Source organism: Giraffa tippelskirchi, chromosome 6, assembly GCF_054371585.1.
Source record: "Giraffa tippelskirchi isolate mGirTip1 chromosome 6, T2T-mGirTip1v1.2.pri, whole genome shotgun sequence".
In the NCBI taxonomy this organism is placed as follows: Eukaryota; Metazoa; Chordata; class Mammalia; order Artiodactyla; family Giraffidae; genus Giraffa; species Giraffa tippelskirchi.
The window spans coordinates 113,454,827-113,467,324 of NC_137280.1; the positions used below are offsets into that span (position 1 = coordinate 113,454,827).

General features: G+C 55.9%; 1 protein-coding gene across 3 annotated transcripts in view; it reads left to right on the forward strand.

The window, feature by feature from the left end:
• The window catches only part of UNC5A (unc-5 netrin receptor A), a 65,364-nt gene that overhangs the window by 43,188 nt on the left and 9,678 nt on the right, over window positions 1-12,498 (forward strand). For 2 of the 3 annotated variants that reach the window (XM_081501906.1, XM_081501905.1), the window contains exons 2-3: window positions 6,440-6,661; window positions 12,192-12,335. In XM_081501906.1, the coding sequence (XP_081358032.1) occupies window positions 6,440-6,661; window positions 12,192-12,335 (366 nt within the window). Of the gene's footprint in view, window positions 1-6,439; window positions 6,662-11,389; window positions 12,336-12,498 lie in introns of all 3 variants that reach the window. The other variant, XM_081501907.1, reaches the window with a different exon arrangement.

A 12,498-nucleotide genomic window follows, 5' to 3' on the forward strand; every position in this document is an offset into this window, starting at 1 on the left:
GTTTGTCACAGCTTTCCTTCCAAGGAGCAAGCGTCTTTTAATTTCATGGCTGCAGTCACCATCCCCAGTGATTTTGGAGCCCAAGAAAATAAAGTGTGTCACTGTTTCCATTGTTTCCCCATCTATCTGTCATAAAGTGATGGGACCAGATGCCATGATCTTAGTTTTTTAAATGTTGAGTTTCAAGCCACCTTTTTCACTCTCCTCTTTCACCTTCATCAAAAGACTAGTTCCTCTTCGCTTTCTGCCATTAGGTGGTATGATCTACATATCTGAGGTTATTAATATTTTTCCCAGCTGTCTTGATTTCAGCTTGTGATTCATCCAGCCTGGCATTTTGCATGATGTACCATGCACGAACTCTGCATATAAGTTAAATAATCAGGGTGACAGTACACAGCCTTGTCATACTCCTTCCCCTATTTGGAACCAGTCCGTTGTTCCATGTCGAGTTCTAACAGTTACTTCTTGACCTGCATACAGGTTTCTTGGGAGACAGGTAAGGTGGTCTGGTCCTCCCATCTGTTTCAGAATTTTCCACAGTTTGTTGTGATTCACACAGTCAAAGGCTCTAGCATAGTCAATGAAGCAGAAATAGATGTTTTTCTGGAATTTCCATCCTTTCTCCATGATCCAATGAATGTTGACAATTTGATCTCTGATTCCTCTGCCTTTTCTAAGTCTAGCTTATACATATGGAATTTCTCGGTTTTCTTGTACTGTTGAAGCCTAAGTTGAAGGATTTTGAGCATTACCTTGTTAGTATGTAAAATGAGCACAACTGTGTGGTAGTTTGAACAGTTTGGGGATTGCCCTTCTTTGGGATTGTCATGAAAACTGACCTGTCTCAGTCCTGTGGCCACTGCTGAGTTTTCCAAATTTACTGATATATGTAGTGCAGCACTTTAACAGCATCATCTTTAAGGATTTTAAGTAGCTCAACTGGAGTTCCATCAGTTCCACTAGCTTTGTTCATAGTGATGCTTCCTAAGGCCTACTTGACTTCACACTCCAGGATGTCTGGCTCTGGGTGAATAACCACACCTTCGTGGTTATACGGGGTCATTAAGACCTTTTCTGATATAGTTCTGTGTATTCTTGTCACCTCTTGTTAATCTCTTCTGCTTTATTTTAGGTCTTCACTGTTTTTGTCCTTTATCATGCCCATCTTTGTGTGAAATGTTCCCTTGATATCTCCAGTTTTCTTAAAGAGATCTCTAGTCTTTCGCATTCTATTGTTTTCCTCTATTTCTTTGCATTGTTCATGTGAGAGGCCTTCTTATCTCTCCTTGCTATTCTCTGGAACTCTGCATTCAGATGGGTATATCTTTCCCTTTCTCTCTTGCCTTTCACTTCTCTTCTTTCCTCACCTATTTATAAAGCTTCCCGAGACACCACTTTGCCTTCTTGCATTTTGTTTTCTTTGGGATGTTTTTGGTCACTGCCTCCTCTACAATGTTAAGAGAACACGTTGGTCATAGCAAACACTCTTTTCCAACAACCCAAGAGATGACTCTACACATGGACATCACCAGATGGTCAGTACCAGAATCAGACTGACTATGTTCTTTGCAGCCAAAGATAGAGAAATTGTATACAGTCAGCAAAAACAAGACCTGGAGCTGACTGTGGCTCAGATCATGAGCTCCTTTTTGTAAAATTCAGACTTAAACTGAAGAAAGTAGGGATATCCACTAGGCCATTCAGGTACAACCTAAATCAAATCCCTTATGATTATACAGTGGAGGTGATGAATAGATTAACGGGATTAGATCTGGTAGACAGAGTGCCTGAAGAACTATAGATGGAAGTTTGTAACGTTGTACAGGAGGCAGTGATCAAGACCATCCCAAAGAAGCAGGTTAAAGGGGTGCTAATTCAGAAAGTGTGAGTGTGAGGGCTCTGAGGGAAGAGGACTTGGGGCAGTTCCTCTGTGAAGGTCTGAGCAGAGCCCAGAGTGCCTGGGCCAAGAGGAGAAGGATTTTAGGAGAAGGAGACAACAGAAGCTGTCAGGCAGGACGCAGCTGGGCTTGTGTAAGGACCGGGAGCCGGGCAGTATGGCCAGAGCAGAGGGAGTACAGGGAAGACTAGTAGGAGATGAGTCAGAGAGGGGACAGGCGTATGTCCTTGGAGTTTGTTGGGAGGGCAGTGGGAAGCCTCAGGGGTGCTGTGTGCAGGGCAATGCAGGGCTCTCCCTCATGAGGAATGTGTGGAGGGAGGCAGGATGGCTGTAGAGGGTCAGATGCGGAGGGCTTCAGTGAAATGGGCCATAGTGGGCCGGCCCTCTGAGGTTCATCTGGGAACTCCCCCACCCAGACATCAAGTCTCAGCCAACAAGCCACCTCCTCCAGGATGCCTTCTTGGCTCCATACTCTTCATTGACTTGCTCCTGTGCCCACACTGTCCCCTGAGCCTCCCTCCAGGGTATGTGCCACATTCAGGACTGGGCATGCTGCCTCCTCCACTGGACCGTGAACTCGCTCGGGCAGGAGCCCAGGTCTTGCCTGGGCCAATGACAGGTAGCCCTCCTGAGACGCATGGGGGCCAGCTGGCCAGCCCCAGGGGTCATTGGAAGTGGGATTCCCACTTCAAGGCCTGAGCATCGGTAAAGCCCCATCTGCAGTTCTCAGTGACCAAGAACCCATCAGGGATCCACTAGTAAGTGAAAGAAGTCTTCCAACTGAACTCCAAGAGGGTGGTTGGGCAAGTAGGAAAGGCCTGGCCAGGGTGTGGCGGGCAGAGCTTCTGGAGAGCTGGGGGGTGAGGCTGGCAGGCCCTGCCCCTGCCTGCGGTCCCACAGCCCCAGCATCCGCGTTGCCTTCCTCCCGTGCTCATCACCTCACAGTCAGAAGGTAGCAGGAGTGGGTACACAAATCCTAGTCCCCACTCACCCTCCCCGGCACTAGGCAGCCTGAGCTGGGCGGCAGGGACCAGAGAAGGACAGGCTGGGAGTGGGGACAGAGGCCTTGGCCACACACTTGCTTCTCCTGTGATAACAGCTCCAGCTCCAGTGAGATGGGTCCTAGAGGCGAAGCGGGGAAATCGGCCAGTTGGGGAAGTCTTCTTTCAGAAGAAGTGAATAGAATTGGCCCTGAGGAAAAGGTAGGAGAGTGCCAGCAGAGGAGGAAGGCTGCGGTAGGGAGTGGAGTCGTGCCTTTTTTTGTTTGTTTATTTTTTAACACCAAAACATACATTTTGTATTGGGATATAGCCGGTTAACAATGTGATGGTTTCAGGTGAACAGTGAAGGGACTCAGCCATACATATACATGTACCCATTCTCCCCCAAATTCTGCTCCCATCCAGGCTGGCACATGAAGTCATGCCCTTTTGAAGGCATCATATAGCATATGACCCTGGGCAAATACAGGGTTTCATGTCAAAGCCTGTGATGTGGAGAGGGAGAGACCCAAGGCTCTTACTGGGCTTTAGTCCAGGTGAGAGACCTAACTGGGACAGTGAGGGGGGAAGGCAGATCACAAGTGCTGACCACAAGGGTAGAGGTCATGTAGTGTGCTCTGGGGCCAGAGAGAGGGGAAATCAGCTCTGACCACCCAGGATGCTTCCAAAACCCCAAGACGGGCTGAATTTACCCCCCACCCCTGGCCTTACAGTGTCCTTGCCAGAGGGCATAATGCAGCCTAGAGGGGGCCCCTGGGTCAACCCAATAAATGCCCCACTGGGGGGTGGGGAGGGGAGACCGTGCCCACATGGCGTGGCGGAGGCCCGGGAGAAGTGAGCTATGTCCCTTATTGGTCACAGTACATTTATTTTTCATTAGCAGTTAAATGCAGACATGAGGGATTGTGCTGGGTTCAGCAGGCGGCTGACGTGAGCAGTGCTTGGCGCAGTGATCGATAGGGAAGCTGGGGGGCCATGCGCCTTCTCTGTGCCCGCACCCCCAGCTAGGACCCCTGCCCACCCAGCCCCAAGCCAGTAGGCAGCCCTGGGCCATCACATCGAGCCTGTGCAAGGCAGGGCATGGGCAGGCCCAGAAGCTGCTGCTCAGGTCTCTTCTGGAGCCTGTGGTGCCTGCCCCCACCTTCATGGGCTCGGCTCTGTGCGGCCCTGGGGTCTGCAGAGACGCTATGGCTTCCCCAGGAGGCATCTAGAGAGGCTCCTGACCCACAGCGCCCCTCCTCGGGGGTCCCTCCTCCTATTCACCCTCCAGACCTTGGGAAACCCAAGCGCAACTCAGCCTCTCCCTGGCTGAGCCCACTGCCTGGGTCAGGGCTGCTGAGTGACAAGTGAATGTCACATCAAAGGGTCAGGATGTGGCCCCCCAGAGCCCAGGGCTGAAGCTGGGGGACAGGGTAAGTGGCTTCTCCCTCAGGCCTCAGACTCCACATCTGTAAGGTATCTGGAGGGCTCCTCCCATTTGCCAGCATCCCCCACCTTCCTCACCCTGAAACACACCTGCAGACTGGTCGAGCCCCATGGAGGTTGTTCAGGAGGGGATGGGGCAGGACCGGGGTAGCTTGTCTTCCCAACTGCAAGTGTGGTTCCAGGCAGCTTAGCCTTCATTCCAGTGTAGCACGAAGTGCATGGAGACGTGGGGACAGGCTGGGGATAGGGGTGGGTGAGCCCACTGCTGCAGACACTGGGGGCAAGCTCTGTGCCTCAGTTTCCTCGTCAGCCCTCGTCCCCGAAGAGATTGCTGGGAGGGAGCTGGAGCCCTTTGCCACTGTCGTGTAAAAGCTCTGGGTGTGGATAGCAACTGACATCGACCGAGCACTGTGCCTTTGTCTTTTTCCCCCTCACGAGAGCCCAAAGAATTGGGTACCATTCCCCACTTTGCTGGTGGCTCAAACGGTAAACAATCAGCCTGCAGTGCAGGAGATCTGGGTTCAATCCCTGGGTCAGGAAGATCCCCTAGAGGAAGGCATGGCAACCCACTCCAGTGTTCTTGCCTAGAGAATCCCATGGACAAAGGAGTCTGGTGGCCTACAGTCCGTGGGGTCGCAGAGTCGGACATGACTGAGTGACTAACACACACACACACCCCACTTTACAGGCAGAGAAACAGCCTGGGGTTGAGGGGAATGGGGGTTACCTGAAGTCCCAGCGGGTTTCTCAGCCTCTGCAGACTTTCCAGCTCACCCCCTTGGCGCCTACAGATCCCCTCCCCAGGCGGAGATCCCCTCCCCAAAATCACAGTGTTTGGCAGAGGGGACAGACTCCCTCCTTGGAAAGAGAGGGTCCCTATGCCAGCAAGGGAGAAAGAGCAGCATGGATGCCCACTGGGCCCAAAGAACCAGGCTTCCCATTAGAAGCCCTCCATGGGTTTTGGGCTGCGGGTGAGGAGGGTAGTGGAGCTGGGAAGCCACTGCAGGAGGCACCTCCAGACCTGCAGTGGGCAGTCAGGACCTCCACAGAAGGGGTAACTCACCCAAGGTCACCCTAGCAGGGTCTCTGAAGTCCAAACATTTCCTTCCATATGCCCAGAGGCCCCTGTTGGTTGGGAGTGTGTGTTGGGGGAAGTGACTGCAGCCCCGAGAGAGGCCTGGCCGTCGGGGAGCCTGTCTGGTGGGTGTGGAGGCTGAGGGTGCTCCTACTCTGCCCCCAACCCCTCCCCACCCTCCCCAGGTCCTGTTGGGGGAGCAGACTGCTGAGGGTTTTACCTCCACCAAAGCCTCAGAGCCAATTACCTGTGTAATTAGCAACAAATGACTTGTGGGATAGCTGTGGTTTTCAGTTAAAATTGGAAGGAAACCCATGTTCAGGTCTCCTTAAAGAATGAGATTTGGCCTGGGGCCCCTCAGGCTCCCAGACACCCCTTCCTGGCTGCCACCCTGCCTGAGACCCACCCACCCAGCAGCCCAGGCTCACTCCAATTCGCCCCTCCCCCCTACAGGGGCCTCACCTGTAGCACTGCCACCAGCATCCCTTCACATCTGAACCTGCCACAGCCTCTCCCCACTTCATTCACTTGCTATTTTCTAAGCTCCTACTAGGTGCAGGGGCCAGGAATGGGGAGCAAGCCAGAAGCAGCCCCCCAGGCAGCTCGGGCACCAGAGGAAGGGACTCCTGACCCCTAACCCCTGGCTGCCGGGGCCCTCTGCCTCCTCCAGCTCTCCGCTGGCACCTCCCCAGATCCCTGAACTTCTACCAGGGTAGTAATGAGCCCTGACAATTGCCACATGCTGGCACTTCCGCCTCTGTCTCATTTCAGGTCTCCACAGGTCTTCATAAGTCAGCTGGGGGGTGGGGGGTTGGGGAGGTGGGGAGGACTGCTGCTTCTCCCGTTTTACACTGAGGGTTGGTGAGGGGCCCACTTTAGCATCCCAGGTCACTGGACTGGAAGCGGCAGAGCCTGGCCCCACAGATGTCTCCTCATGGCCTGGCCCTGGCCCCTGAGCAGGCAGGTGGCCCCAGGAGGGCCCCCGAGTCCAGCAGAGCCCACCCCTCAACTCACCAGCCCTGTTTGCTCCTGCTGTAGGTGCCCAGCAGAGTGCTACAGTGCCCAACCCGGTGCCCGGCTCCAACCCAGACCTGCTTCCCCACTTCCTGGTGGAGCCCGAGGACGTGTACATAGTCAAGAACAAGCCGGTGCTGCTGGTGTGCAAGGCCACGCCCGCCACGCAGATCTTCTTCAAGTGCAACGGGGAGTGGGTGCGCCAGGTGGACCACGTGATTGAGCGCAGCACGGACGGGAGCAGCGGTGAGGCCAGGAAGGGGCGAGGGAAGGGGGCGCAGTGCGGTGGGGTTGGGGGGCGTCTCGGCCCCCAAGGCAGTGGAGGCTCAGAGAGGGGGCCCTGCTGCCCACCTGAGAGCAGAGGCCAGGGTGAAACTAACCAGCTCTGGGCGGGCAGGACCCCCTGTGTACACACCAAGGCCGTCTCTGGGAGGCCTACCTTCACCAGACTTCATCGCTTGGTGGGGGAGTAAAAGGGAAGCCTCCCCACCAAAATATCCCAGGGAGCTGTGGATGGTGGGGCAGGTCCTGGCCCCTCCATCTGAGGGCTTGGTTGCCTGGTGAGTGGTGCCAGCAGAGAAAGGTTTGGAAAGAGTGGGTCCCAGATGACAGAAGAGCTCACAGACCTCAATTCCATGATGGTTTGTTGGTGCACTCACTCCCTGAGCAACCACTCCCCAGCTGCAGATAGAACCCCTGCAGAGAGGGTGGGCAGCTTGGCGACCTCTCCGTGAGTCCTGGGAGCTGGGGCTGCCCGCGGTGGGCTCTTCAGGTCAGGGCAAGAAGAGGGGAAGGGCGTCCCAGGCGACCCAGGATAGGATACAGTGCCAGCAAACGCCTGGAGGCAGATAGGCGTGTCAGGGCTCAGCGGGGAGGGGGTGGAGTGGGTGCGGGGGGCTCTGGGGCCACCCCGGGAGCCTCACCCATTCATCTCTGTAGTGAGGTCACAGTGCTGTGGGATTTCAAGCTACCGAGTGACATGACCAGTGCTGTGGGTGACGCTCAGGGCCGGTGTGTGGGGCTGACAGGAGAGACAGACCCAAGAAGTGCCCCTTCTGTGGGCCCCTTCATTTCCCTCCTCCAGCCCTGGGGATGGGGGCAGAGAGCCATTGTTTGGGAACCTGTGCTCCGAGAACGGGCCCGGTGGAGCTGACAACAGCCTCTCCTCTTCACTAACTGGACCCTAGTTAAGCTCATTTCCAGCCCCCTTCACCTTGAAGGGGCTTCCCTGGTGGCTCAGACAGTAAAGAATCTGCCTTCAACGTGGGAGACCTGGGCTCGATCTCTGGGTCCGGAAGATCCCCTGGAGAAGGGAATGGCCACCCACTCCGATATTCCTGCCTGGAGAATTCCATGGACAGAGGAGCCTGGAGGGCTATAGTCTATGAGGTTGCAAAGAGTTGGACACGACTGAGTGACTTCACTTCGCCTTGATGCTCCGTGGAGCCCCCCCCTCACATGCTGAGTCCTCAGGTTAAGCCCGGAGCCCCTTCCCACCAAAGCTCAGCCAGCCTGAGACACACAGCACACGGACTCTGTGCCGGATATGGCCACTTGAGTGAGGTCTGAGTCATAGGGCCAGCAGCGGGCACCCAGAACAACTCACAGGGATGCCAACAGCAGGCAGGAGACCAAGGCCCAGAACGGTGGCCCATGCTCCAGGCAGAAGAAACCGGGCAGCCCAGGAAGGAATTCTGGAGTGAGGGCTGCCATGCATCCCCAGTCTTAAAACACCTGGAATGAGTAGCAGGTCAAAGGACAAATGCAGGGCACAGCAGGCTGGCCAGAGGCCCAGGCCTGGGGCGGCAGAAGTGGGAGTGGAGGGAGTGGTCAGCGGGATGAGGAAGCTGCAAGCTGCAGCCACATTGCACTGTGGGAGGTAGGGTTGAGCAGAGGGAGGCCAGGGGACGGGCCCTGCCCTGATGAACATGGAAACTTGCATAAGAAAGCAGATGTGAGCAGGCAAGCCCTGAGTCTGGGCAGCGTGTGATTTAGTCCTCAGAGCCAGTCTGTCGTGTTACAGATGCTCTGACTCATCCAGAGCTCCAAACAGGTCTTTTGGTCCATAGAAGTCACACACCATCCTACCCTAGCAGAGTCAGCAGGGCTGGTCTTCAGCATGAGCCCCCAGCCAAGTCCTTGAGCCTGCCTTGTCCTGGCCTTACACACACCTGCTGCTGGTAGCAGCCTTCTTGCAGTCCTCAGGTATCAACGAAGTACCTGCCATGTGCCAGGTCTGGGTGAGGTGCTAGGAATTTAGCCTGCAAGTCTCTTGGTGCCAGTGATCCAGTTCTGCTTCCCACCCTTGGGAGGGGAATGGATAGGGTCCTTGGCCTCTCTGGCAGGCCGGTCCCCTTCACCCACGGGCCTCAGTTTCCTTATCTGTAAAATGGGGACGAGGAGGGGCCCCTGGCAGGTTGCTGGGGACAGCTGTGAGATTTCTCATACCCAGTTGGAGCCCAGCTCCAGATCTTCCCTGTCTTTCTGCCCCATGCCCGGGGCCCAGCCTCACTTTGCAGCATCAAGAGTCCTCCTGCTGCTGAGGTAGGTCCCCAGGGAAGGAACAGGCGAGGAAGAGGAAATCACCACAGCCTGTCCTCCTGCAGGCTTGAGGGCCTGTCCTGGAACCTCTTGGGAAGTCTCCAGGCCAGCCCCCAACTGCTCATAACCTGCCCTTCCAGGCTTCCCACATACACCCCTCCATGTCTCCTGCCATCGTGAGATCTGGTATCCACGGCTTGGGCGAGACCCAGGCTCTTGCCTGCAAAGCAGTCACAGTCCAGGCCAGCCCCACAGGCTCTGCTGGCCTTGCTCCCTTCAAGCCAGGCAGGGAGCAGAGCTCACAGAGACACATCCCGCCCGTAGCCACCAGGGTCCCCTCCTGCTCTGAGCTTCCCAATCTTGGGCCTCCCGTGGCCAGCCCATTTGAATTTGCTTTGATCTTATTGACTTCTTAACCCAAAGCCCCTGAGTGCTTTGAGGCGAAGAGATTGGTTTCCCTCACCCACAAATGGATGCCCAGGCAGTGGGTGGCACCCATGATACACACAAATCCAAGACCCTGACCCAGGCATGCTGTGGTCAGGCAGGCATGACAGAGGCAGAGGTCAGCCCAAATCTGGAGCCCTGCATGGGGGTGGGGATGGCTGAGTGGACACCCCAGGAGAGAGTATCTGGTCTCCCCTTTGCTTGCCCCCATTCCCCATCAAGGGGACCAGGGGGAAGGGACCAAAGCCTGAAAACTCTTAAACCCAAACCCACTGATAGTGTAAAAGTTGGAAATTTACCAAGTACTGGACTCTGGTCTGGGAGTATAATATAATTTATTGTGTGTTAAACACACTGATTATGAAAAGCAGTTTGGTAAGAAGGTACCCTATGCACTCGCTTGGCCTCAGAGCCCCCCACTCCCACCCCTCCACCTCCCAGAAACACTCAGCATGCACACACCAGGGCCTCCCCACACACTCAAGCCCTCACACGCCTGCACACACCCGACATGCTCCCAGGCCTGGGCCAGCAGGGACCCCCACCTTCCTCCCGCCCTCCCCCAGGCTGGCATCTGCTCCCATTTACCAGGCAGGTGCAGACACAGCCGTGCCCAGAAACTGCTTCCGGGAGCCCGGCTGCTCGGCAACCTGCAGCTGGGAGGGTGCAGCCCCTCACTTCAAGGCCCAGCCAGCTCGGGTCTCCCCCACCCCCAGAACTTGTAGGGCTCAAGGGCGCTGCCTGGATCTAGAGCTCGTGGACAAACTTGGCCCTTATTTGTGGCAGCAAGAAGGAGAGGAGGAGGTGGCAGGACAGAAGGGGGAGGAGACAGGGAGAAAGAAATAGGAGCACTTTAAATTTAGTGCTGTTCTCCCTGAGCTAAGCTGCCTGGGTGGTGCGTGAGTTCCCCCCACCACCCTGGGGGACAGAGCAGTCCATCCATAGAACTGTCCACCCAAGAGAGGAAAAGCACACAGTTCAAAATGTTCTGCAAGTCTCCCACCACTAACCCCAGAGGCTGAGAGGGAGGACCCTGTCTCTACCCCCAAGTAGGTGCACAGCTCCTGCTCGGATGCTTGACAGATAGCTGGTGCCCAGGGCCCCTCTCCTATACACAGACCCTGTGAGGGACCCCTTCTCACCTCTCAGCCCTCACCCCATCCCTGAGGACGTTTACATCCAGCACCTTAGAGTATGGGGCAGGCGGTGCCCAGAATGGAGCGATCTCCAGTAACAGTGACCTCAGCCAGAGGGGACCCCCCGATCTCCTGTGGGAACTCACAGTGTAAGGGGACAAGGGTGAGTGATAGAAAAATCTGGGAACCTTTGTGGGAGCTGGAGAGACTCATGAGGAGGGGTCTGGGCAGGGGTCAGGGAAAGACACGTTAGAGAAATTAAGACAGAAAACAGCCTCCTGGCTTGCCTGCTCAGCTGGGCCGCTGCTCCTCCTGCAAGGCAGCCCTAATTGAATTTCTCTGTTAACAATGGAAGCACCAGCCTCTCTCCCTCTTTCTGATAAGCCAGTGACCCGAGGGAAATTGGGGTCAGGAGGAGGAGAAATTGGAAACAAACAGTGTTTTCTCACTCCTGGGGACACTGGTTTCAGCTGAGGGCCAGGGGGCTGGAGGAGGGCTGGGGTCCCCCTCCCTTCTGGGCCCTCAGAGGTCTGGACCCTCCCCAGACACCCCACACCTGGTTCTGGGTGTGGCAGATATGTGGGGGATGGGTACTGTGTCCACCCTTGAGAAGGGATCCTTCGGGCCCAATCCATGCAGGATAAAGAAGGTCCCAGACACCCATCACAGGCCAGCTTCCCCTCTGTGGGCTGTCTCTCCCCCTCACCAGCGTTTCTCCTGGCACGAGGGCCACCCCCAGCACCCCCCAACCCTGGTGAACCCTGAACACATTCTGGACTCAGACAGCAGGCAGCCCTGGGTGCCTCTGGCAAGTCACTGACTCTCTGAACCTCTGTTTCCTCATCCACAGAATGGGAGCAAATACCTCCAAGGGAGGAGATTGGAGAAGATAAGCCAGCAAGCGGGGAAACCCTGTCTAAGCCCCAGGGGTCTATTATCATACTACATAATCACTGTCATTATCTTGTTAATAGCTGTTATTATATCATCACACATCAGGATCTACCTACTAACCCCAGGAGGCCAGCCGGATAACTCTGTGAAAGTGAAAGTGTTAGTTGCTCAGTCAGTGTCCGATTCTTGGCAACTCCATGAATTGTAGCCCACCAGGCTCCTCTGCCCATGGGATTCTCCAGGCAAGAATACTGGGGTGGGTTGCCATTTCCTTCTCCAGAGGATCTTCCTGACCCAGGAATCAAACCTGGGTCTCCAGCATTGCAGGCAGATCCTTTACTGTCTGAGCCACCAGGGAAGCCCTAGATCCCTCCTTACCTTTTTTTTAACCCACAAAGGCCCCCAGGGCTGGCCTATCTGCCTCACTCCTTCTGTCTGTGGTCCTTTAGAGGCCAACCTCCATTGCCCCAAGTTCCTCCGTGACTTTGTCTCTGAAATAGCAGGAAACCCCTTTCCTGACTTTTTTTGACTGCCCGGAGATAGGCCTTGGGTGACCAAGTACCCACTCCTGACTTTCAGGAGATACAAAGGGACTTCCCCGGGAGCCCCTTCTCCAGGCAGAGGACTGCCCCCAGTGTCCGCCCGCTCTCCTGCTCAGCAGAGGGAGTGTCTGTGGTGGTGCAGGGACCCCGCAGGGGACTGGACAGTGAGGAGCATGTGCGAGACACGGCCCTTGCTCCACGCTCCTTCCCTCTCAGGACTGCCTGCCATGGAGGTCCGCATCAATGTGTCGAGGCAGCAGGTGGAGAAGGTGTTCGGGTTGGAGGAGTTCTGGTGCCAGTGCGTGGCATGGAGCTCCTCGGGCACCACCAAGAGTCAGAAGGCCTACATCCGCATTGCCTGTGAGTCCGGGGCAGAGGGGCCCCAGGGTGTCACCCGGGAGGAGGTCCCATAAGAAATCCTCAGGTCCTGCCTTGACAGCTGGAGGGAGTGCCTACGGATGCTGCCCAACCACCCCCCACATTCCCCCCGGGCACTGGGTGCTTCTTCTTGGCCTGTGCCTTG